This window comes from Lipotes vexillifer, unplaced genomic scaffold (assembly GCF_000442215.2).
Source record: "Lipotes vexillifer unplaced genomic scaffold, Lipotes_vexillifer_v1.1 scaffold374, whole genome shotgun sequence".
Classification (NCBI taxonomy): domain Eukaryota; kingdom Metazoa; phylum Chordata; class Mammalia; order Artiodactyla; family Lipotidae; genus Lipotes; species Lipotes vexillifer.
The window spans coordinates 832,362-859,191 of record NW_006774696.1 but is presented as its reverse complement, the minus strand read 5'-3'; the positions used below and the strand labels follow the sequence as shown (position 1 = coordinate 859,191).

Below are 26,830 nucleotides of genomic sequence, written 5' to 3'. Positions count from 1 at the left end.
AATGCTCCTTGCCCTTCCACAGTGCATTAGCTCGGCGCTCAGTCAGGCTCTAGCGCACGTGCACCTGGTCCGCACTGCCTGGCTATCCGAGCCGTCTCACCCTTCTTGGTGAGCAAATGAGACATCATCCTGTGCAGTGAAGCATCTAGCCAGGCCGGTAGGGAGATGAAGGCTCATTATTTGTTAAAAATTAAAATCTCCGTTCCAACAAGCCAGGCAGCAGATCGGACTTCTGTTCAGGGAGTAGTTATTTTTCAGTACCTGATAGAAAGCCCGTGGGGCTGTGGACCCCCAGGCAGGCTCTGTGGCGCTGTGCTCAGCTCTTGCATCTACCTCTGGCTTTTCTGAGCATCAAAACATGCTCCGTTTTGTTCAGTGGTCATTTTAAGAGCAACACCTTGGACACTCTATATTTTTCCCCTATACAGATCCAGAAAATACTTTCTTCAAACTGAAAGAGACAGGCTGGAGAGTCTTTAATAACTACCTTAACTACAGTAGGTTTGCACTCAACAGAAATGCATACAAATGACGCCAAAAGACATGTTCAAGAATGTTTATAACAGCTTTCAAAACTGGAAGCATCCCACGTGTCCGTCAGCAAGGTAATGGATAACTAGGGTGAGATATGTTCATAGTGTAGGTAACGATACAGAATTAAATGAACAGACTACAACAGCGTGCAGTAATGCAGATGGGCTTCACAGAAATAATACTGAGCCAAAAGGCCAGTCATAAGAAGGGTGAATACTGTATGATTTGATTTATATCAAATTCTGGTCTGTTCATGAAGTTCTGTTTCTTGGTCGAGGTTGTGATTACAATGGTGATTTCACTTTGTCAAAGTTCATCACGTTGTGTACTTAGGATCTGTGTACTTTTCTGAATGTATGTTATACTTCAGTAAAAAGTTTACTTATAAAAATCTTGGTTAAAAAGTATTTGCCAGCCACCAAAGCCTTTATATTCTCAGTCCTATCACAGTTCTGTTCAGCGAGAGGAAGAGATATGGTACAATTCTGTTCTCTTAAAGGACCGCTCCCCATGACATGAGATCTGAACCCACCTCCTTTTAAAGGAACCACCCTTGCTTGCCCAGAACACACCTCTCCATTTCAGTGCCCACAGCACCTCCAGATGCTTCAAAGCAGGGACCACTGTGTTTTCCATTTCTGTGTACCTAGTGTCTGGCATGTAGAAGTCGCTTAATGGACATTTATTGAATGAATTAATGAGTGAGTGAGTGACCAGCCTTTTATAAGGTCTGGGCAGCCCTTTATACTCCATCCATCCGCACTTTCAGAAATCCCAGCAAAGTCAGGGAAGGCTTCAGGTGGAAGGATTTCCATTTTCTCTCTCTGATAAAGAGCTTTTGAGAAGAAAAAACACTTATAAATGAAAAGGTTCTACTTTCGCTTTTTATGATCAAAAGTGAGTCCTAGGTAAAATCAGGGGATTTTAAAGTAGGTGAATTTTACTAAACTCACCTTCTATTGGGTCATCATGTATGAGAAGAGAACTCTAGAGCTTCAAAGCAGAAGAGAGGAAAGTCGAAATTATGTGGGTCATTGTCATAAACATTTCCACGATGAGGGCCGGCATCTTCCCCAGAGCCTCCTGTGTAGCCAGCCACTCAGTGCCCACTTAAAGTTTCATTTCTCTGGTTCAAGCCAATGAAGCCACAAGAAATGCTAAAGGACCAAAGAATAAATCTTCATTTTCGTGTATAAGCCCTTACAGTGCAGGTGGAGAGCTGAGAAAATGCAGGTGGAAGTGAAGGGAAAAGCAATATTCTACCAGCTTCCTGGGGGAGAGCAGGGGCACGGGGAAGAGGTCCTGGTAAATAAGTCTAGAAGGTGTTGGATGTGGTAACCACCTTTGAGATTCGCCACGCACACTGATAAAACCAACACTGATTAACTTTATTTAACCCACTATCTCCTCAACTTATTTAACACAGCTAACCACCTGCTTCCCACAACACCTATTAGCATCCTGCAGAAGGCCATGGAAAACACTGCCTTGAGGAATAAAAGGTTTAATCTGAAACCTGCTCTGAACTGGTCTGAAGGCATCAGGTAGCCACTTTGGACCTCAGTTTCTTCTGAATTAAGGAAGCGCGTGATCAGAATTGACCAAGTCAGTTCTAGCCGTATTCTTCAGCTTGGCTGAAGCATGAAAGCTGGCTCCATAGAAAGAAAGTAAGAAAGAGAGGGGGAGGGGGAGGGGAGGGGGAGGGAGAGAGAGAGGGGGAGGGAGGAAGAAAAGAAAGGAAGGAAGGAAGGAAGGAAGGAAGAAAGAAAGAAAGAAAAGAAAGAAAGAAAGAAAAGACAATGGTAGAACCTCCTCTTAAACAGCAGGTTTTCATAACGTGAGCTTAATTAAGGTTGTCCATTGGGGGGGGGGGGGAGGGGGAGGGAGAGAGAGAGGGAGAGGGAGGAAGAAAAGAAAGGAAGGAAGGAAGGAAGGAAGGAAGAAAGAAAGAAAGAAAAGAAAGAAAGAAAGAAAAGACAATGGTAGAACCTCCTCTTAAACAGCAGGTTTTCATAACGTGAGCTTAATTAAGGTTGTCCATTCGCTGAAAGGGTTTTAAGGCGTTCTCCTGGCCTGCAAGAGGTGGTCCAACACAGGCTGCGAGGTTGTGGACTTGGATGCAGAAAGAAGAGGATTTCTGTGCCGTGTGGGATGGAGAGTTGATATAAGTTAGCTCTGGAACGGTGTGCTGATTTAAATATTTCTTGACTGCACCCCATGGTCCCTTATACCTGGTTAGAACCCACCTGTGCGAGCAGCTTCAGTCACACAGGGCCACCCTGCCTCTCCTGGCCTTGTGTGCTTGGTCTCTCCCAGGTTCTGACACATGTAGTCTGGTTCTGGCCTGTGGTCTTCACAGAGTCCCCCAAACATTCACATTACTGTTCCTCCAGGAGCTCCCTGACTTGTTTTGGTTTTAGGCCACCGATTCAGCAAAGTCTCGCCACATTTACTATGGGCATGTACACAGACACACACGCACACCAGGACGCAGCATGGCGTGGCTGAAAGACCACAGGTCTAAGAGTGAGACTAATTTTGCCACTCACTAGCTAAGTGCGAGCCTTAGTTTCTTCATCTCAAAAATGGGGATAATTCCATCCACCTAGCAGGCTTGTCGTAAGAGTCAGAGGTCATCTAGGTTATGCACCTTGTCTTTAGGATACAGCAGTTGCTTAATAAATAGTAGGTGACAGTCATCAGCATTGTCACCATTTTTAGTCTGTTCTCCCTATTACAGTTGCATTGGTAAAAATCAATATCTGGCTCATTTTTTTTTTTAAAGCATTATTTTCTCTCTCCACATCCACATCCAGCTTCCTTTCCCTGCCATATTGGCTACCGAGATGTTACTACATATTCAGTTTGGGGAAAAAAAAACATTGTCCTCTGATCCACAGATGAAACAACGCCCTTCCTCTGGACCAGATGTTCACAGGAGAAGCCTTTGATTTTTAATTTATTTATTCATTTATTTATTTAGTGTTGGTCTCTTAAGCTCCCACCCAGCACAGCAGGAGAAGGTAAGGCTGTGTGAGCCCCATGCATCCCAGCCAGCTCCATTGGGAGGGCCTTTCAAATTCAAGGCATGCTGCCTCTGTGCAGGGTGCTGGCCTCCAGGGCAAAGGGCTTGCGCCGTGCTCCCAGACCCCAGTGGCAAGTATGGAAAGGGCAGATCACGCAGCAGCAAAGGCCAGAGTCAGCTTTTTGGCACCCCTGTCCCCCTGACAGCAGGGAAGCAGTGTCAACGTCTGTCTGGGGGCACTTATTCCAAAGCCAAAGCTGTGTTGTTTCAGCTTGAAAGGGTCTAATTTCAGAAGGAGCCATTTTCATCATTTTAACTAGGGTTCACTTAAAAAGCTTGTTCCCACATTGCCTGTGTGCACATGATTTGTATTAATTCGAGTGGGAATCAAGCAAGTTTAATGCGCGATCATTAGGTACATTAATGAAGAAATGTATAGTTTCTGTTTTTGTTTTTGTTTTTTGCGGTACGCGGGCCTCTCACTGTCGTGGCCTCTCCCGTTGCGGAGCACAGGCTCCGGACGCGCAGGCTCAGCGGCCACGGCTCACGGACCCAGCCGCTCCGCGGCACATGGGATCTTCCCGGACCGGGGCACGAACCCGCGTCCCCTGCATCGGCAGGCGGACTCTCAACCACTGCGCCACCAGGGAAGCCCAGAAATGTATAGTTTCTGTAACTGTTATTTACAAACTTTTAGGTACCACTTCATATTTCCAAAGGCCTTCACAGTCATTAATTAGGGTATCTCCCCATCACCATAGGAGTTAGGTCAATAAGTAGTTAAGAGTTATGTTTCCCTGGAAATGTTGTTTTTTAGCTCTTGTACAATCTGGGTACGAACTCCCAACCTTTGAAGAAACAGGCAGATTCTGTTGTAAGTACATATTCGCGTGATTATATTTAACAGCTTCAACAGACTCCTTAGCTGCTTAAGAACATAATTTACTCACGTGATTGTTCTTGGGGTGGATTTTCTTTCCATCAGTTTCTTTTCTTCCTGTGGGTTGTGGCCACTTGCAATAAGGGACATCTTAGTCATGCTGGTGGTGACACCCTAAGTGACTATTGACAGAAGACTAAGAAGCAATATGGACGTGGCAATATGTCACAATTTTTAAGTGTCCAGTGCATTCTACACGCACAAGGAGATTTTTAGAGAGACCAGTGAGTTCAGGCTCATAGAGGAGTTCTGGGTATGGACATTTATTCTCAATGAATATTTCTCAAGTCAGCAATATTGAGTACTGTTCCTACTGTACTCAGTACTTTTTTTTTTTTTTTGATGTCATAGAAACTTTACTTCAAGATAGGAAATAATAGATCATGGCATATACCAGATGCTTTTAAAGATATAATTTTTAAGCCCTTATAATCATCTTGGAGCTAATGTGGGATTGTCCCCTTATTACAAATAAGGAACTGGGGCTCAGGATCCCAGTGACTTTTTTAAAGAGATATTGCAATAAGTGATCATATCAGGACTCAAACCCAGGACTTATGTTTCCAAGTCCAGCACAGTTTTCATGTTACATACAGCTAGCTCCCTTCTGTGATAGCTACAAAAATGCCTGTGCTGCTGGAATTCATTCTACTGCATCAGTGTGAGGATACGGGGATATTTATTACACAAATAACCTGTGGTTAATTATAGATTTATGAGCAAAGACAAATGTTTTCACCCATGCTAGACAACTTTATGCAGCCTCTTTTTAATTGTCTTTTTTGAGAGAAGAGAGGGAAATGGGTCATTACATTTTAAGGTCTGCTATTCAAATGTGGTAGAAAAGATCTGCTGCCTGATTGACATTCACAGCCCTGGAGGGAGAAGTCTGTCTGGCCTGACCTTCAGCAGGTAATCCTCTGCCTCTTTTAGATTTCAGTTTCGACACCGTTATTTCAGGAAGCTTTTCCCTAATGGTCCCCCCACACCCAGATCACAATCAGTTCCCCTGTCCCCGGCTCCCCACGGTTCTTCACACATCTCCTATCTGTCACTGTTTTCCATTTTCTTGGTTACCCATCTCCCTTCCCTGTTAGGCCTTGCTCCCCAAGAACAAGGACTGCGTTTTACAAACTGCTGAGTCCCCAGTTAACCCAGTGAATAGAACTGTAGGAGTCACTCAAAAGGTGCCTCTAATATGAATTGTGTGTACATTATATTTCAACATCTGTATGCGCTGCAGTGTGCTCACCACCAAAAGTTTAGTTTCCATCCATCACCCTACAGTTGACCCCTTTTATCCATTTCACCCTCTCCACCTTCCCCTCTGATAACCACGACTCTGTTCTCTGTATCTATGTGTGCATAATGTTGTACACATGAAATTTATATAGTGTTATAAACCAGTGTTACCCCCATCAATTTTTTTAAAAAGCAAATTTCAGTTAGGTTGCACATAGTAGGTGCTCAGTAAATAACTGTTGACTGAGTGAGTAAAAGAAGAGATGTGAAAGGCACTTTAAATGTAGACTCCATGAGTCTCTGTGATGGCCTAATTTGTAAGAGAAAAGGAAGATGAGGCAATTCAAGATGTTTCAAGACAAATAGCACCATCAACACAGCAATCCTTGTACAACATGGGAGGCTGTACCCCAGCTGAGCGCTCGGAAGTGTGCCCAATGAATTGGGATTAGGATGTTTATTGCAGCATTGTTTATAAGAACAGAAACATGGGAAACAGCCAAAATGTCCTTCAGCAGTGGAATGCACAAGTAAACTGTGGTGCAGCTATACAAGGAATGAATAAAGCGATTACAATGAATAAACTAGATGCTGAAACCGTAACATGGTTAACTCTTAAAAACCATAACATTGGGTGAAAAGGTAAGTTAGAGTAGAAAATATGCACTGTGAAACATACTGAAAATGCCATATATTGTTTATTAATATATGCATAGAGAATACAAATTAAAAAAACATGCAGGGAAATGAAACCCAGTCACTCCAGGATACTGGTTACCCTTGGGAGAGGGAGGGCTACAGTGAGATGGTGGAGCTTCTCATTTACCTGTGACATTTTATTATGAACAGCAAATGTGGCAGTATATTAACATTTATTAAATCGGGGTGGTAGGTATTTGTCATATTAGTTTTGGTACTTTACTGTTAGTTTGAAATAGTTCATGCTTCTAAAAGTTAAATTAAAATCACACAAAGGAGAAAGTTGGGTAACTGGGAGAAGTACCCTACATTTCTGCCTTTAGTCTTCTGTTCTGGACCATCCCCCCACCTCTTTTCAACTAGCCTGGCAAACCATATGGAGTCACATCTGCCACTTAGGACTTGCTAAGTCTTAACACCATTTAAAAGCATCAATTCTCAGCTCAGTCTCCAGAGACTGATAGATCTACCATTGATGCCTCCAGAGGCTTCAAAATGTGCATAAGTATCTTTCGTCATTGTTTATAGTTTCTGCATTCCTCATTTTTTCTATATATTGGAGCATCTAGCCCTAATTCTAAATCTAATTAGCATTAGTTTCTGCAATAAGATTTAGTGGGATTCTCTTTCATATGTGTGACTGGAATCTATTTTCTTGAATCCGTCACTATATTCTCTTGTTTTGTAACGCTGTCAATTTTTCTTTCCTTTCTCCCCCAAAGAAGCAATCAAATAATACCCTTGTGGTGAAATTTGCTATTTCTAAAATTCCTCCTGTGTTTGGGGAACACTTTCAGTGGTGTGCTGGACCTAAGTCCCCTAGCTCAGGAGGGCCAGTTGTGCTCAGTCCTTCCCAACTGCTTGTTTGATGACATCACATCAGTAGCTGGAAATCGGCCACAATGAGAGTATTTACACCATGGCAATCAGCAGTCGCTACAAATCAAGGTTTGGGGTGTTTTTCCCCTGAAGAGCTAGCTGGTGGTTAAACATTTACCAGCCTACCACTAGGGGGCGTGGCAGTTTTCTGCGTTTGCAAGGCAAGTAGCATTTTCCTCCTTTTACCCAGGTAGAAACCAAAAGTCAGAAAAGGAGGAGGCCTTGGCCCGAGTCACAGAACTCCCAGAGGCGTTGCTGGGGCTCTGGTCTGTGTGGTATAGCTGAAGAAGCACCAGCTTTGGAGTCAGGCAGATCTGAGTTTGGATCTCGTAGAGCTGCTCTTGTACTGTGAACTGTTCAAGTGTCTGACCCACCCGCCCCCCTCAGTTTCCCTACCTGCAAAATAAGGATGACAATATTTACCTTATCGATGTGCAAAAAAACTTAACAAAGCACAAGGGAGATATGCAATAAATATGATTTGCCCTTCTGACTTACAAGTTCAGATCTCTGTGTATTATCCTATTCTTCCCATAACCATATATATTTTATTTCAACTCTACCTGAACAAACACCTTTCACTAAGTAGTGAATACACTTTTGGGCTTCCCTGGTGGGGCAGTGGTTAAGAATCCGCCTGCCAATGCAGGGGACACGGGTTCGAGCCCTGGTCCGGGAAGATCCCACATGCCGCAGAGCAACTAAGCCCGTGCGCCGCAACTACTAAAGCCTGCGCTCTAGAGCCCGCGAGCCACAACTACGGAGCCTGCGCTCTAGAGCCCGTGCTCCGCAACAAGAGAAGCCACCACAATGAGAAGCCCGCTCGCCGCAACTAGAGAAAGCCCACTCGCAGTAACGAAGAGCCACCGCAGCCAAAAATAAATAAATAAATAAATTTATTTTTTTAAAGAATAGTGAATATACTTTTTGTCCAAGTATGTGCCACTGGAGTAAGTAGAAAAAAGTCTCAGTGTTGACATGTATGTGTGATTTGGGGAATCAGTTTCTTTCCGGTGATCTTAGAAAATGCACTAGGTATCAACTAAGATAATTTTTCAACTGCCTGGAGTTTTCTTCACTGACCGTTCTGCTGAGCTAAGCTTCCTGAGGAGTATTGATTTGGGAGGCCATCAGGGCCACAATTCCATCCACCAGAGTAACTGCAGTGGCCTGCAGGGACATTCTCTTGGCTGTTCGTGTTCTGTGCTCTGTACTGTCTCTGCATGCTCTCACCGACCTGGTGGTAGACATTTGCTCCTAAGCCATTCAGCTAAGCCAAAATGTATTTTTCTTTTTAGACTTTTACTAATGTATTTTTACCTGAATAATACATTTAGTTGTTTTTAAGATTTTAAAAAATACAAAGGTGTATACAATGGCAATTTCCCTTCCTAGACAATCCCCCCTTCATTCAGGTCCCTCCCCATGAAAACTAACCGCAAAAAAAGAAGGTGGAAAGGAGGAGGAAGCAGCCTCTGACTATTAGTTTCTTATGAACCCAAAGGCTCTTGGAGCCCCATCTTGAACACCCAGCATCAGCACAGCCTTCACCATGGTTTCCATCTGTGTTGATTCTGTTGGACCAAAGAAGTCTGTTGAAACCAGGAATACTGCAACGAGCTCATATGGCTTATCAGTAGGTATAAAGCAAATTGGCAAAGACATACCCAGAATAAAGTCACAGAGGATCTGCTTTGTTTCTGTAAAGACAAATGGCATATGTTGTATAAACACCATCCATCAGCTAACCCTAGGTAGGTTGTCATATATCTGGAGAAAAACATAAGAGAGAACCTGTGCTTACAGGTGATGTACTGTGTGTCAGGTGCAGTGCTAGGCTTTTTTTTTTTTTTTTTTTTTTTTTTTTTTTTTTTGGTGGTAAAATAAGCATAACATAAAAATGCCATTTTAACCATCTTTAAGTGTACAGTTCAATGGCATTTGGTGCATTCACGTTGTTGTACAGCCATCAACAGCATCCAGGCTCCAGGGAGTGCTGGGCTCCTTTGCCCATCTCACTTAGTCCTTGGGACAGCTTCTGAGGTCTGTGTTAATTTTCTCCATACAATGAGGATATTTCAGAGAGATTGTTTAACGTCTCATCCTGAGTACCTGGCGGAGCCTGGAGTGAATCCAGGTGTGTTCATCTCCAAAACACGTAGACAGGCATGCCTGGCTGTCTCTCTTACTGTCGTTTTTTCCTCTCTTCCATCCTATACTGTTGTCTAGGGGTGATCCTGCTGCTTCTGGATAAGCTGCGGAAGATGAAGTGGGAGCAGATGTGGAGGCTGACTGCAGAGAGGGAGTTGATGGGCATGCTCTCCACATCCTTAGCTGATCAGGTAAGTAGGCGGCTTAGAAGGTACGGTTATTCCTGAGCACCCTGCTGCTGTTCTCAAACTTGCAAGTGGCTGAGTTTGCATTATTTTTCCAGGTCTGTATGACTGCTTACTTGGATAGATCTGCCTTGTACTTGCCAGCCTAAGACGACAGCTCTCCCCTTAGTTCATTCCCCTTGTTCGTTCGTGTGCGTGTTCAACAGACTTGCCCTGCACACTGTGCATGCCAGGGAATATATTCAGAAATGGGATTACAGAGATAAATGAAGGACACAGTCCTTGGCCTCAGAGAGCTCATAGTTTATTGAAGAAGAGTCATAAGTAAATGATAATTTGGTGTGTTAGGAGGTCACAGTCTTCATCTTGGTATAGAATATCTAGTGCCTGCCCCCTGAGATTCCAGAATACCAAGGCATATTTCCCAGACAAGATTCCATTTTCCTTTCTGGCAAATAGAATCTAACTTTTGAAGCAAAGCCTTTTGCTTAGATCCTATACTATGACCCCGCCCTCAAGGGAAATGCATTTAAATAGAAGGGACAGACCTCCTTGGCTGGTGAAACCAGCTTTTAATCCAGGCAATCTGAAAAAGCCCATGAATTCCACCAAACTATTAACATAAATTCATTAAAACCCCATTTCTCATTCTGGCTAAGAAACACAGAGGCCTGAGCCTTTGACGTTGAATCTACCAGGGTCACACATCTAGATTATGAGTTTCCCATGGTATAAATGGCCATCTTGAAATGTAAAGACGACTTGTCTGGGTTCTCTGCATTTTATCCTTTCCTGTTTAACCAAAAAGCAAGCTCACTCTCCCTGTTTTTGTTCAACATTCAGTTGTCTGATTTGTTGAATTTTTGCAAAGTTTTCTAATGTGGAGGAAACAAGAAACTCTGTGGTGTTCGTTTACTATTTTTTTTAGCATTGTTATTATTCTGTATTTCCCAAGCGTCCAGAAACTAATTTCCCTTTTTCAAACGTGAGATGTGGTATAATGAATGAGTTAAAAATTACCCAGGTAGCTGTTTTAAACCTGAGGGGAAAATTGTCCTCCATCATCGTATTTCAAGTCAGGTCATAATGACTTGAGTGTGTCCCCAAAAGCTAGCAATTGCCTGTCCATGTCCAATGAGGATAGTTTATTCAGCCATCGCCTTCTGCGAAGGCCCATAATTCACCTCCCGACACCACCTGTCAGCAGCTAGTTAATATGTGTGGCCTGGCTGGTGCAAGAGCCTGGAGAAGAGCTGGAAAGAAGTAAAGCCTCCCTAGAAAAGTCAGAGTTGGATTTGGAAATGCGAGGCACGGGCACAGGCACCCTGGCCCGCAGGAATCCCAGGTTGCATCCATCATCGAGTCTGCCCAACGCCCCAGGGAATGCTGCTGAAGCAGGATATATAATTTGTCTCAGCCCCTCAATAAGGAGAGCAACCTGTCATCACGCAGTTTCCTCTCCAGAAGGCTCGGGATGGATAACACAGGGTTCCTCGGTGAGGTGAGAAGAGGGGCGGAAAAGTGACTTCATTTATTTTATGCTGGCTCGGGTGGAAAAGACGCTCCGTGTCTGCCCCCTTTGCTGAACGGTGCTCACTGAGACCAGCAAGACCCGTGAGCTTCAAGTCAGCGTGGGGCATTCCCCCCTCTCTATCCAAACATGACTGCTTGGTTTCTAGAGATAAAAGGCAAGGGAAATGCCCTGCAGTGCAAGTGAGCCTGTGCTCCGAGCCAGAGGCTCAAGAGAGATTGCACGGGAGATGTGGTGCCTCAAGAGCCAGCATCACAAGCTGAGCCCATCTGACTGTTCTGACTGTATCTCTGGCTTTTATCCCCTAGGATATTTTCAACGCTGTCATCAAACAAAACCCCTTCCTCGTGTATCAGCTCCCCTGCTTCTGGAATGTGCAGCTGTCAGACCACACCCGCTCTGAGCAGTGCTACAGAGACGTGTCTGATCTAAAGGTAGGGTAAGGAAGGCCCTGGTGGGCGGTGGCAGAGGGAAGCTGGATGGGGCAGCGCCCTTCAGGGGGATGATTGGCTCGGATCTTTGTGTGCAGTGTGGTGAGAGAGAGAGAGAAGGGCGCAGACGAGCAAAAAGAATGGGCTTTTATTCTTTGTTTTGTTCTCCCCAACCCTGCCCTGGAAAGCATCAGGCCTCCCAGCACAAGAACCAGCTTGTGTGGTTATTCTTCCTGCTACCTGCTGCTGGCTGTTTTGGTTCATGTTGGCTCCCCAAATCCAGTCATTTAATTCAAATGAAAACATTTATTGAGGGCCTCCTTTGTGCCAGGTGCTGTAGATATGGATATGAATAACTTATTTTCTACTTTCAAATCATTCTTGGCAGAGTGGAGCAGAGAAACATGTAAGGAAATAAATGTAAAAAAATATGACAGATGCTATGATAGTTGTGGATGAGGTGAGATGCCAGCAGGGAGAAAGGACAGTGACAGAAAAGCCTTTATCATTGGTCTCTAAATACCAAACACAGTGGTAAGGCCTGACAGGAGATAGACAAAGAAGAAGAGGTGTGTGTATCAGTTACCTACTGCCACAGATAATGCTGCGTAACAAACTATTCTAATAGGGGCTTAAATCATCAACCATGTATTTAGTTGATGAGTCCACAGGTTGACTGGATGGTTGTCTCATATTCACTGGCTTAGCCAAATGTCTGTGGTCAGCTTCAGATGGGGGAGCTGTGGCTAGGGCAACTTGGTTCTCCTCCAGTGTCTCCTGTGTCCTGTCAGCAGGCCAGTCTAGCTCGTTCTCATGGCAAAGCAGAGGTGGAAAAGGAAGCCCTAGGGCACACAAGGAAACCCGGGTCCTTTTTGCTGACATCCTATGTGCCAAAGTAACTGTGTGGCTGAGCCCAGAGTTAAGGGGTGTGTCAGAATTCCCTAGCTATATTCTTGAAGGGTTGAAAGAATGAAGAACTGACCTCAGCTATTAAATGACAGATTAATGATTTGAACCCAGGCCTGTCTGACACCAAGTGTGTTTGCTGTAACAGAAGAACTAGATACATGCATCCATAGAGAGTTTGTTTCATTTAAAATTTATGCCAAAAAAACAAAAACAAAACAAAACAAAAAAACAAAAATAAGGGGCTTCCCTGGTGGTGCAGTGGTTGAGAGTCCGCCTGCCAATGCAGGGGACACAGGTTCGTGCTCCGGTCCGGGAGGATCCCACATGCCGCGGGGCGCCTGTGCCCGTGAGCCATGGCCGCTGAGCCTGCGCGTCCAGAGCCTGTGCTCCACAGCGGGAGGCGCCGCAACAGTGAGAGGCCCGCGTACTGCAAAAAAAAAAAAAAAAAAAAAAAAATTTATACCCATTGCCCAGGTGACGATGTGGTAACAATAATTGCAAGTTATACAAAGGAAAAAGGGACCCAAACCTTGCTTTTCTAACAAGTCAGGCTTCTCTTATTGGTTTCTGGTCCATATCCGCATTATGTGCATATTATGTCTTATTTATAGTCACAATTGACATGGAATTTTGTATTCTTCCATTGCTTAGCCATTCTGGTTACCTTAGTTGTTTTCAAACTTTCACAAATATAAATATTGAACAGCTCAAAGTTCACACCTTCTCAGGAGTGAAATCACAGAGTCAAAAATAAAGAACTGTTTTTTAACGCACTTGAAGTTCATTGCAAAATATTTAAAACAGAAGTACCTGCATTATTCATTCTTCAAATCGGCATTTATGAAATTCCTTCAATATGTCATGTATTTGTTAGACATAAGGAAAATAGATGAAATGCACAGGAATATTTCCAAGAATATCATAAACTAAAAGTTCAAAGGGGAGGAAAATAAAACCAACCCTATAAAGGACACCTAAAAAATGCTGCATAAAATTTTTTTTAATGTTTTGAAAGCATAGCTGATCAGTTCATAAATTAAATGAAGTAATAAGCAGAGGCCAAAAAACAGTAATAAAGTGTGACTTCAGAATGATAAGCAAAAAGCAGCTGCATCTGACATTTGCTGGGTATTTGCTTATCCTTGGTGTCTGGGAGCCTGTATAATTATTGTTCAAACAAGGGAATGCTACCATGGGTTGCACTGGGATAATAGGCCTAAATCAAAATCAGGCAACCCATACGTATAGCCATTCTGTTGAAATGCTATGTGTGGGAACTTGGGCCCCAACACGAAAAAACACAATTAGAAGACCCTGGCATAAAGTCAGGATCCATGAAGAGTGATATCCTCAGTAGATAAACAGTTTAAAAACCCATAGTATAGGAGGAAACAGCAGAGATTGTTGCCTCTTTCATTCTTTGCTTTTGGTGGAATAGGGGAGAAATGTTTCCCCTGAGAATTCCTAATTTCAAGCCTGTGCTCATATTATTTGGGGAGCTAAAATTATATGTGTAGGGCAGAAATACAAAGAAAAAAATGAAAAATTTCCAGACCCCTGGGAGAAACAAACAGAAATCTGATCTTGAAGAATACTCTCAAAAACAAGACTTCAGAATCCTTCAGGTGGAGTTTCTAGAAAAATGAGTTCTCAGTCAGTTATCACTGAACACACAAGGAAGTAAGCTACCATGAGAGAGGGCAGAAACTGACCATAGAATTAAACCTCAAAGACCACAAGTATTAGACTCATCAGGCGTGAAACATAATATAAGCATTTGTATTGTATAAAAAATAAAAAAAGAATATTGAAAGTAGGTTAGAGGAACAAGAGATTCTCAAAGATGAATAGGCCTATTTAGATCAACTAGGACTTGTAGAAGTGAAAAATATAATTATTGAAATTATAAATTAAATAAATGTGTTAAGCAGTAGATTAGACCCAGCTGAAGAGAGACTTAGTGAACAGGAAGAAATATCTAAGGAAATTACCCAAAAACACTCACACTGAAAAAAAGAGGTAGAAAAATAAAGGGAAGTTAAGGTATTGGGATATGTCTAATTAGATTATCAGAAGGAGATAAAGAGAAAATTGGAAGTGAGGCGTCATTGGATGGGGTGGTGAATGGGAATTTTTCAGAACTGTTAAAAGGTATCCATAGATACAAGAAGGATTGTGTTTACCAAGCAGTGTAAAGAGAAAGCTATATTTAGACTTACAGTAGTGAAATTGCAGCACCCTAAAGAAAGTTGATTTTCAAAATAGCCAAAGAGAAAAGACAGATTCTCTACAAAGAAATTCCACATGTGTGATGAGAGTTCCAATGGCAAAAGCCAGAAAAGAGTAGAAAGAATATCTTCAATGTGCTGAGAGACAATAACAACACACTGTATACCTAGCAAAACAATCTTTCAAACATGAGAGAGGAATATCCAGATGAGTAAAAACAAAGAGAATTTACCACCAAAATACTTATGCAGAGAAACATCCAAAGGAAAATGTACTTTGGAATCCTTTGGAAAATGATCTCAGATTCAAAAAGGAATGTTGAACAAACAAATTAGAAATGTATTGAAACTCTGAACAGTTTCTAAATGATAGCAATAGTAGTAATAATAATGTAATTTGTTTGTTTAAAAACATTATACCTAAATTATCAGGCAGTGACATCATGCAAGTCAGGAGGGAAGTGATGAGAATTAAAGTACTCTTTGAGGTCATTGCTTTGTTGAGGAGGGGGATGAGATATTAAATTTAGCTGCTAAGCTAGGTATGCATGCTAACATTTCAAGGTTAAGCTCTAAAAGAACTGGAAAAAATGGGTGGGGTGGAATGGAATAAGAAAAACCAAAATAACCAACCAAAACACCTCAATCGTTTAAAAGAAGAATTAGATGCAAGGAAAGAAAAATAAATAAGAGCGTAGAAAAAGAAGGGGGAAATAGAGAACAAGAAATCAAAACGATATAAATAAGTCCAGATATATCAATAATCAAACTAATTTTGCCAGTGAGAAGATAGGTTGTCAGGTTGACTAGGAAGCAGTATTCAACATATGCTATTTATAAGAGACATGCCTGATACAAAACTACCCAGAAAGGTTGACAGTAAAATTATGGGAAAAGAATATCAGGCAGATATCATCCCAGATAAAACTGGGTGACTGTCTTGATATCAGACAAAGCACTGGTAGGTACAGAGATGGTCACAACTTAAAAACAAAAAGTTCACCAAGAAGATATAAATGCAGATTCATTTACTCAATCTCTGAATGTTTTTGAGCCCAGTGATTCTTCCGAGTTCTAGGAATACAACAAAGATTAAAGCAAACAAAAGCCTCTCACATGTGGAACTTTCTCTCTAGGAGATAAAGCAGAGTTATAGGAGATAATAAGAGAATACTGTGAACAAAATTATGTCAATAAATTTGAAAACTGTGAAAGGAACATATTCCTAGAAATGTATAGTTTATCAAAACTGACTTAAAAAAATATGAAGTCTGGATTATTTTCTAGTCATTAAACTTTCTTACAAAGAAAATAGTACCCCTAGATAGATAGTGAGAAGATGTTCTACCAATTTTTTTTTTTTTTTTTAATCAAAAGGCATTTCCAGTTTTTAGTCAACTTTTCCAAGGAATAGGAAAAGAGAAACACTTTGTAACTCATTCAGTGAGGCCAGGATATCCTTGATACCAAAACCAGACAAGGAGGTTACAAGAAAGGAAAATTACAGGCCTATCTCATTCAGGATTACTGATGTAAAAATCTTAAGCAAAATATTAGCAGACTGAATCCAGCCATGTATAAAAAATAGATCATACATCATGGCCAAGTTGAGTTTATTCCAGGAAATACGAGAGTGATCTAACATTGAAAAAAAATCCACAAGTGTCATTTAGCGTGTTAATAGATTAAAGGAGAAATACCATCTGATTATCTAAATAGATGCAGGAAAATTATTTGATAAAATTAAATATTAATTTGTGACAAAACCTCTTATGAACAGAATCTACTGAAAACCTACAGCAAACTTTTGCTGAGCATTTGCTTACGGTTCTGCTAAATAATTAAAAGAAAACAGTAGGGTGCCCACGAACACCCACACATTTATGGAAATTTGATACATGACAAGGTGGCATTGCTGGCCATTGGAGAAAGGATGTAATTTTCTGTAAATGGTGTTGAGACACCTGATTATGTACGATAATCAGGAAAAACTGAAAATGGGTCCCTGTCTCACACCATATACAAAACTTACTCCGATGGATTAGAGACTTCAAAGTGAAAGGCCAAATTAAATGTTGATTTTTTAAACATTAGGAAATTAGCCTATGACCTTAGAATAAGGAAAACACCAAAAGCATATATCATAAATGAAAGGGTCAATGAATTCAACCACGTTGAAATTAATAACTCCATCAAAGTGGCATCAAAAAGAGAAAAGAAAAATAAGTTTCAACATATACAACTAAGGACTAGTAAACCAAGTATACAAAAAATTTTAAGAGAAATGTGTAAAATATAAATTCATTTCACAGAATTGCAAAGAAAATGGCCAGTAAACACTTGAAAAGATATACAACCTCTTCGTTAATCAGGGAAGTGAAAATTAAGACCACAAGTAATTGAAAAAGTGGTACTAATGAAGTCTCATTTAACAGTAGGAACTCTCCTGTACTGTTGATGTGAGTGTAAATGTATACAACCAAATTGGGAAAACACTTTGGCACCATATTGTAAACTTGAAGTAACACCTATTTTACAGTCTAGGGCTTGGATGTAATTGGTCAAAAATTGAGACGTGGATGACTTCCTGCAGAAAGCACTCCACCAGCTACCAGCGGGCAAATGGTGACAGATTGAAGTCAGGCCATGTGTCCTCATAACAAATGGCATTGTTTGACTAGGCAGTGGCACAGTAGACTTAAAAGCTCAAGTCTTCTTTTCTTTTTTTTTTTTTTTTTTTTTTTTTTTTTTTTTGCAGTATGCGGGCCTCTCACTGTTGTGGCCTCTCCCGTTGCGGAGCACAGGCTCCGGACGCGCAGGCTCAGCGGCCATGGCTCACGGGCCCAGCCACTCCGCGGCATGTGGGATCTTCCCAGACCGGGGCACGAACCCGCGTCCCCTGCATCGGCAGGCGGACTCTCAACCACTGCGCCACCAGGGAAGCCCTCAAGTCTTATTTTCATATCAAAAAGAAAAACAATAAACTTCCACAAAAATCAGTGCAACTAAAAACCTTGGCAGGCCGCATTGAAAAAGGAAGGAAATTCTGACAGCCTACAGCGTGGATGACCTTTGAAGACATGCTAAGTGAAATACTCCAAACACAAAAGGACAAATATTGTATGACTCCACTTATATGAGATAACTAAAATACTCAAATTCATAGACACAGGAAGTAGAATAAAGGTTACTAGGAGCTGGGGTGAGGGGAGAATATGGAGTTAATGGGTACAGAGTTTGAGTATGGGATGATGAAAAAGTTGAGATGGATAGCGGTGATGGTTGTACAACAATGTGAATGTACTTAAGGGCACTGAACTATACACTTAAAAATGGTTAAAATGGTAAATTGTATGTATATTTTACCACAATAAAAAAAAATCTGGGGCTTCCCTGATGGCGCAGTGGTTAAGAATCCGCCTGTCAGTGCAGGGGACACGAGTTTGAACCCTGGTCCAGGTAGATCCCACATGCCGCGGAGCAGCTAAGCCTGTGCGCCACAACTATTGAGCTTGCGCTCTAGAGCCCGCGAGCCACAACTACTGAAGCCCACGCGCCTAGAGCCTGTACTTCTCAACAAGAGAAGCCACCGCAATGAGAAGCCTGCGCACTGCAACAAAGAGTAGCCCCCGCTCTCCACAACCAGAGAAATCCCGCACACAGCAACGAAGACCCAACACAGCCAAAAATAAATACAAATAAAATAAATAAATAAATAAAATCTGGGGGTGGGGGGACCTTGGCAAGTGTCCTATGAAGCTGATTGTTTTTAGGAGGATTAGTATGAGTTTCATTAAAGAAACCAGTCATAAGCCAGTATATTTGGCATGATTTCTGAGCACCTCTAAATTGGCAGCCACAAAAAGGAAAAGAAAAAGCTTCATAAATTAGAGGAGACTCTTCATTTGCAAACTTTCAACTTCTATGTTTTGTAGATGCCAACAAAGCTTGGTCTCCAAGTGTATGTCCCATCTGCCCACCACGTACATACCAATGTGTTCATGCTGCCGTATTTATTGAGTGATTACTATATGCCAGGTACGGTTACAGGTCCTAGTGATGCCACAGGAAACTAAACAGACAAAGCCATTGGTCACGTAGAGTTCAGGTGCTGGTATAGCAGATGGCTGTGCCTCTTTGGCATTGCTTAGTGTTGCTTAATTATTGTCACTTTGAACCTATCAAACGAAATAATTTGTGAACCCTCTTTGGCAGCCTCTTCTATATGTGAATAGAGGAGTTTCCATCAAATGACAAAACCATGAAGATAGATTTAAACCAAGTTTAATCCATATCTTCTTAGATAAACCTAAAAAAAGAAGTCATTTTATCACTGACAGCTTATCTAACAAAATCTGACACAGAACCCTAAAATACAGGCAGTATATGAAAGGGGAGCTGCCCTGGAGGTGGGGAGAGGCTTAGGGGATGAGGGAGAGAGACTGGAAGGCCTGAGCACCACCCTCTGGGTCATATCAGGGTCTGGACATTGATGAAGAGCTGGTCCAAGAACAGAGCATATCTGTAGGTCCCTCCAGGCCAACCTGGGCCTCAGAGTCCAGGGAAAGGTGTATCTTTGTTGTTTTCTTTCTTCTTAATTTCCTTTCTTCTCTTCCTCCCCCACTTTTTTTCATTGTGTTCAACGTCTATGAAGGAACCTCCTGTTTGCTAGTTATTATGTCCCTCCCTGGGGAGTATCCAGGGTACCCTGAGCTCTGCTCTCCATCAACTCACACTCTGTTGCCCCAAAGGGTAGCCAGTCTAAGAAGCTCACCTGTGGGATCCACAGGGACCTGTGCTGGGTCAGCTGATAGAAAACGTCAATTTAAGCAAGACTTATAAAACTGTATTAACCTTGACTGTCCTTTGGGGCAAATCCAGGGCCAGGTCTTTTTGTGGCTGATTGTGCTGTAAGGTCACTTAAGTGACTCTCCACCTGTGTCCTCTGTGGTTCTCGGGGTCAAGTTGAGCAGGAACTTAAGGACTCTCATAAAGCAAGTGAAGGGCAGTCCTGGACTTTTGCATTTCCCTCACTCTTATATAGTCATCTCACCCATGGCCAATCCGACAGCCAATTTTTTTTTTTTTTTTTTAGGAACTTCTTTTTATCGAGTTGTTCCAGAACGTTTATCTTGCCTTTCGTAGAAATAACAACTCTCACCTAATTCAAAGAATGTTTAATTTCATTTCCAGTTACATTTGAAGTGGCATAAAAACACATTTGGTAACAAACACAGCTCCCTCCTGATAACATAGGGCTCAGGTGTAGCCACACACAGGCTCCCACTTCGTGCCAGAGAGGAGTTTACCAGCCTTGGCATCTAGCCTGCCCTGGGTGTCAGCTGACAACTTTGTGCTGAGTATAGGTTAAGAGAACATCTAAGGGGAGGAGTGGTTTCACTGAGGAGGCAGAAGAAATATCTAGGCTTTTGGAGCCAAGCAATCCTGTAAATTCTGACAGTTCTACCTCTTACCAGCTGAAGGACTTGAGTAACTCACTTAACCTCTCAGCCTCAGTTACAAAATCCTTGATAAAATGGAGGCCATTATTCTTGGCCCCGTTCTCAGCCAGGCCCCTTGAGTGCTCCATAGAAATGCACTTGACCTTACCTCAGTCTTTTATGTTTCAAAGACCTCCATTTTTTTCTCTTCAGTCCTAAACCTTGATGACTCAGTCTTCCCTGGCTGAGTCTTAAATTAAAAGAGAAGGACCCAAAGGAGCAGCTTTTTATTCCTTCACCAGGAGTGCAGACTCAGGAGACCAGCAAAGAAGCTGTGTGCTGGCTTAGAGCCGGGAGATTGCGAGAGATTCCAGGAAATCGTGTCTAGCCCTTGAGTCTTTAGTAGACTGTTTGTTAGAGAAGGAAGCCCTGGTCAGAAACAGTGGGTGATGGCCAGGAAGTGGCAAGCAGTGGGTCCAGTCCTCAGGTCTGTGAGAGTTACTGGAGCCCAGGGCTGAGTAAGCCATGGTTCCTGCCCTTGGGAAGGTCACAGACTATTTAGAATTAACCAGTAAGGAAACAGAAAATCCCAGTGCAGCCTGCTAAGTGCTGTGAAGCAGGGAAGTGAAGGGGGCTGAGGGCAGCTGCAGGAGCCCTGTCTAGTTGGGAGCGTGACGCAGCCTGTATCTTGGAGGGATCTCTGTAGGAGGTCTGAGCTGAATCTTGATATCCAGATTCTGCTGCTTCCTCATCTTCTGCCCTCACATCCACCCAGGCTGGCCCTCTCCCCAGTCCTCCCTCCGTCCCTCCCCTACTTAGAGCCCTGGAGAATGGGGAGTGGAAACTCACATGCAAGTTAGAAAGAGTAAACCGGATGCTGGGTAGGCAAGCAACAGGGACCACGCCATTGCTACAGAAACAGCTGCCCAGAATGTACTGATCTCTTTCTGGGATTGACAGGAAACACATCTCATCCTTTGGGGTCCTGGTCCTGTGACCCGGACCCCAAAAGATGAAATGGCATATTCCAGGTCAGTTGGGTGGGAATGGTGTTCCAAGTATGGTGTCACTTAATCTTGACAGAAATCTCACAGGGTGAATATTGTTCAGTCTGTTTTATAAATCAGAAAATTAAGAATCGTACAGATTAGTCACTTACTTGCCCCAAATCCCACAGCTCAATACGACAGAGCTGAAATTCAAACTCGTGTCTGTCTTACTCTCAGTCCAAGGTTCTTTCTACTGACTTGGGGCTGAGTTCCCACCTGAACGTATTTTCCCAGGAAAGTATTTTACGTGAGATAATGATTCCATAGGATTAATCTGTGTGAGCCCTCTTTAAATTAAGTGCGTTTTTGAGGGCTAACTCCAGAACAGAGACCCTGAATCTAACGTTCTCTCCTTGAAAGAACATGCAAATTTGAAGCAGCAGGCACGGAGCCTGAATTTTTGAATTGGGAGCTGCGTGCACTTGAAAGAAAAACCCTAAAGGAGAGGAGGAAAACCAAGAGAAAACCTGCCATCCATATGGGGAAATGATGTGTGTTCCAGAGGCAATCTGTAGCATTTGCATAAAAGGAGTAGCACATAACTCAAGTTTTAAAACATTTTATAATACTTAGAGAGGTGTCAGATTTCACATCTTTTGTGGAAGACGGGGTGGGGGGGGCCACCATGTATTAGCGTGTTGAGCTTGCCATAGCTAAGCTGGCTGCAGTGAAAAATGAGGCAGGGGAAGGCAGAGAGAGGGTACTAAGAATGATGAATGGTAAGGTTGATTTTGGAGGATTAGGATGGATTGAGGAAGGAAAAACAGTTGCTCTGGGGAAGATCTAAAATTCAGAATTACTGCCTTCCAACCAGACCTCTCTTTACTTCAGGCCAGTGCCTGTTTGATTTCATTGCATGACCCAAGTCCGAGGACTGGAAGTGTTTTCTTGTCTCTGGGCACCGCTGCGGCTGGTAAACCCAAGGAGTTCTGGGATTAAATATGAGGCAGCTGGCCCCTGTCCAAGTAGTCTGTCTTTTGGCACCATCGCTCTAGGGCTCATACCTGGGAATCGCCCATTCACCCAACAAACTGCAGAGTGCCCACTGTGGGCTAGGCTGCAGGGCTGTCGCTGGGCTACTTACCCTCTCTTCACCTTGTCGTCTTCTGAGAAAGTGGGGCAGTAATCACTCTATAGAGGAGATGTAAAGATGAAAAGGGGTGATATATTAGTACGGGGTTATGAGACATGTAGTAAGCCTAGTATTCTTTTTTGTTTGTTTTTTTGTGTGTTTTTTTTTAATGGAAGTATAGTTGATTTACAGTTTTGTGTTAGTTTCAGGTATACAGCAAAACTGAATATATATATATATATTCTTTTTCAGATTCTTTTCCATTATAGGTTATTACAAGATACTGAATATAAATAGCTCCCTGTACTATACAGTAGGTCCTTGTTGTTTATCTGTTTTATATACAGTAGTATGTATCTGTTATGCCTAGTATTCTTACTATTTTTTTAATATCTTTATTGGAGTATAATTGCTTTACAATGGTGTGTTAGTTTCTGCTTTATAACAAAGTGAATCAGCTGTAGGTATACTTATATCCCCATATCCCCTCCCACTTCCATCTCCCTCCCTCCCTATCCCACCCCTCTAGGTGGTCGCAAAGCACCGAGCTGATCTCCCTGTGCCATGTGGCTGCTTCCCAGTAGCTATCTGTTTTACATTCGGTAGTGTATATATGTCCATGCCACTCTCTCACTTCGTCCCAGCTTCCCCTTCCCCCTCCCTGTGTCCTCAAGTCCATTCTCTACGTCTGCGTCTTTATTCCTGCCCTGCCACGAGGTTCATCAGTACCGATTCTTTAGATTCCATATATGTGCGTTAGCACGTGGTATTTGTTTTTCTCTTTCTGACTTACTTCACTCTGTATAACGGACTCTGGGCCCATCCACCTCATTACAAACAACTCAATTTCATTCCTTTTCATGGCTGAGTAATATTCCATTGTATATATGTACGACATCTTCTTTATCCATTCATCTGTCAGTGGGCATTTAGGTTGCTTCCATGTCCTGGCTATTGTAAATAGTGCTGCAATGAACATTGGGGTACATGACTCTTTTTGAATTCTTATTATTAATAATCTGTCAGTATTGTTCCCACTCTCTTGGGGTAATTTTCAGTCAGCTGGTTTACAGGCAAAACCTGTAAACAAGGGATCTTCTTGCTCATCCATTCCAGTGCTCCCATTTCACAGACCGGAAACAGGAACCCACAGAGGGGAAACGGCTTGCCCAGGGTTAAGCACTGGTGTGTGTCTCATCATCTCGTGCCCTGATACTGTGCTGGAGAACGACCCGCTCAGTGGAGGGGACTTTGGGTGCTTTAAGCTTTAGTCTTTTGTCTTTGCCTCAACACTCACCCATTCTTGGCTTATGTGGTCATTTTTAGAACTGAACTCCTTTGGTTGTTATTGATTTAAGTTATCCATCACTGGCTTGGTTATGCATAGCTGATGAAGTTCAGCTGCATTTATTCCTGGAAACATCAACAAGATCCCTAGAAGCAAGGCCATGGCTCCGGAGAATTCGCCCTGCAATAATAGCACTTTGTGGAGTACGAATCTAAACAGTTCTAAGAACTGTTAGGGAGATTTCTTTAAAACAGAGGAGAGCTGGGGAGGGGTGGGGAGAGAGGAGTTCCGTGTACCACATACTGTACCAGATACCCTATTACGATATCCTGCAGCAAGGAAATCTGATCGATTTTATTGACTCCCCAGCATTTCCCCCACGTATTCTATGTCAACACCCAGAACCATGACCATGGAATGCCCTGTGGAACAGGTTCTTTAGAAGCCCACTGTTAAGAAACATTTCCCTGGATAATCTGGGCTCTATTAAGAAGGAAAAGGATTCTGAGAGAGGGGACCATCAACTAAGCAGTATTTGGTAATTATGGACATCAAACCACTGAAGTTTCTGGGAATGTGGAAATGAGGGATTTGATAGGGAACAACATTTTTGCCTAAAAATCCCTATAATGAGGAAAACAATTTCAAATATTTATTTCTAAAAGTTCCATCTATATTACAGGTTCTTTGTAAAAGTAGTTACTTTTCCATTCATCACCTTTACATTGAAGGGTCGGATTCAGGTGTGTGTGTTTTTTCCCAAAAGCATGAGATAGCATACCACCGACAACCATTTTTTCATAAAAACAGAAATACATAAATCATCTTTACGTATGCCATTTATTATAAGTCCTTTGCCATGAGTTAACCAGCTAAGCTCTATGTTGGACAGAAGATTTTCATTGTCATTCCTCATGTCTTTAGAAAGTATTGTAAAAATTCTATATTTTCAGTCTTGTCTTTATAAAGTTAACCAAATCAACGACATCTAATAGTACTAATGCACACTGGCTTCCAGTGTTTTGTTGCAAACTTGCGTTATCAGTGATACAGTAAAGGAATTCAGTGTGGGGCACTCCCTCTGTAACTCTTCTTGGTATCCTTTCGTTATTCCAGCTAAAGCAGCTGTACCTTCAGTCATTCCACATATGCATGCTCCATAAAGCATTACCATCATTGAAGTAGGAATTCACTGCTCAGAATATCACTTCCCCAGGACATCTTTCCTTTAGTGCTCACTGAAAAGTTGTTCTTTGTGTATTTCATTTTCTAAACAGAGTCTTGCAAATAGCATAAGATGACACGTGTCAGAATCCTCTGTACTTGGATTTAACTCTATAGCAAATCACCCATGTAATTTGTTTTAATACTAGTTTCTCCAGGCTTTCGTCATTTGTTTTCTAGGACTCTTCCTATAACATTTGCTGACCCCGGAATTTACTTCATTTGTTACCAGATTATCTTCTGTGTGTTTTTCCAGCCATTTTTTGCCAAGGCAGGAAACACAAGTGTTCTCCTTATTGGATTTTATTATCTTTCATTTTGATGTATGAAATCTCCAAAGAGACTGCAGAACTCTTTTCATGGGGTTTAGTGAAACATTGTAAATTTCAAGACTGACTATCACAAGACTTTAAACGTCATCCGAAATTTATGGAGGCTCGTCTTTATATCCTGGATGCTTTGTTTTTAAATGTCTTGCTAATCACGCATGTCTGTACTAACATTAAGTAATATCTCAAGGCATAATACACACTTGGGGTGAAGTTCTTCCGTAACGATCATGGTTATAAATGGTTTTTGAAATAGTCTTGAGGATTTAATTTTTTTCTAACCAACTTCTCGTCAGATCTAATTAGATGGGCATTTCTCTACTTGGAGATGTAGCTAAAGAAGAGCTTATATCGGGAGCAGAAGTGTCAGCTCAGCTGTTTTCTTGCTGGTCCCAAAAGCTTGTGTTACTAGTATTCTCAGCCTCTCGTTTCTTTGTAAAACTGGTTTGTGTTTTTAATATACACTTTTATTTGGAAGAATTTTAGACTTGCAGGAAAGTTGTAAACGTAGTACGTAGAGTCCCACGTGCCCCATCCAGTCTCCCCTGATGTTAACGTCTCATGTAACAATGGTGAACTTGTCAAAACTGACACACCAACCTTGGTGTATTGCTATTACTAAACGTCAGGCTTCAGCTGCATTTCACCAGTTTTTCCATTCACGTCCTGCTTCCTTAGTCTCCTTCGGTCTCTGACAGTTTCTCAGTCTGTCTTTGTTTTTTCATGGCTGGCCTTGATACTGCCAAGGCATGTACTGTGCCACACGTTACTACTAAGGATGCTATTAACCACCTTTCTTTCGCTAAGGTGGTCTTTTCAGGCTTCTCCACTGTAGAGTCACTGTGTTTCCCTTCCCTTCTTCCGTTTTTGGAAGTGAGTCACTTATCTACCCCACACTGGAAGTGAGGAGATTAAGTTTCACTTCCTGGGAGGGGGTAGAATCCACGTACATCACTGGGGTTCTTCTCTAGGGAGATTTGTCTCTTTCCCCCAATTATATTCATTTCTTAAATCATGTATTCATAACCCCAAGGACTCACATGTATTTATTTTGTACTTTGGGTTAATAATAATAATAATGCAGGGCTCTTTTTAAGTCCTTTGTTCATTTTATGAGTTATTTTAGTTAAAATTATTGTTATCATTAAATAATATTAATAAATGCACTAAAGTAGATATAGTATGATTGATAGAACACTTAGCCAGGTTTATTCCTCCGTACATTTCAGTATGCGAGGGCTCAGTATCCTGCCCTCTGCATTGACGCAGTTAGATATGGGAGCTCAAATGACATAAGACCTCACTCCCTCTCCTTCTCTCTCTGTCCCTCTATCCTGCTTTCTTCCTGCCTCTGCTTTCTCTGTCATGGCAGGGTGACTTCTGGCAGCCTCCCCAGCCAGTATGTAGAGCTTCGTCATTCAGCAAATACATGTTGCACGCTTGCTGTGGACCAGGCACTGTTCCAAGCACGGGTTATACGTGGAAAACCAGGCAATGCAGGCCCTGCTCTCCCCACCTTACATTCTAGTGCAGAATACAGATTTCAAACAACACAACAAATGATCAAACTGGTCATTTCAGGCAGGAAAACATGCTATGAAGAAATCAAAGCAAGGGAACCTAAGAGTGACTAGCACACATGATCCCATATTGAAAAGAGAGGCCCTCTTTCC

At 42.2% G+C, this 26,830-nt stretch overlaps 1 protein-coding gene across 1 annotated transcript in view; it reads left to right on the top strand.

Moving 5' to 3' along the window:
* Positions 1 to 26,830, top strand: part of LARGE1 (LARGE xylosyl- and glucuronyltransferase 1) — a 443,593-nt gene that overhangs the window by 342,731 nt on the left and 74,032 nt on the right. The window contains exons 8-9 of the mRNA XM_007449439.1: positions 9,549 to 9,661; positions 11,495 to 11,620. Coding sequence (XP_007449501.1) covers positions 9,549 to 9,661; positions 11,495 to 11,620 — 239 coding nt within the window. The remainder of the gene's footprint in view (positions 1 to 9,548; positions 9,662 to 11,494; positions 11,621 to 26,830) is intronic.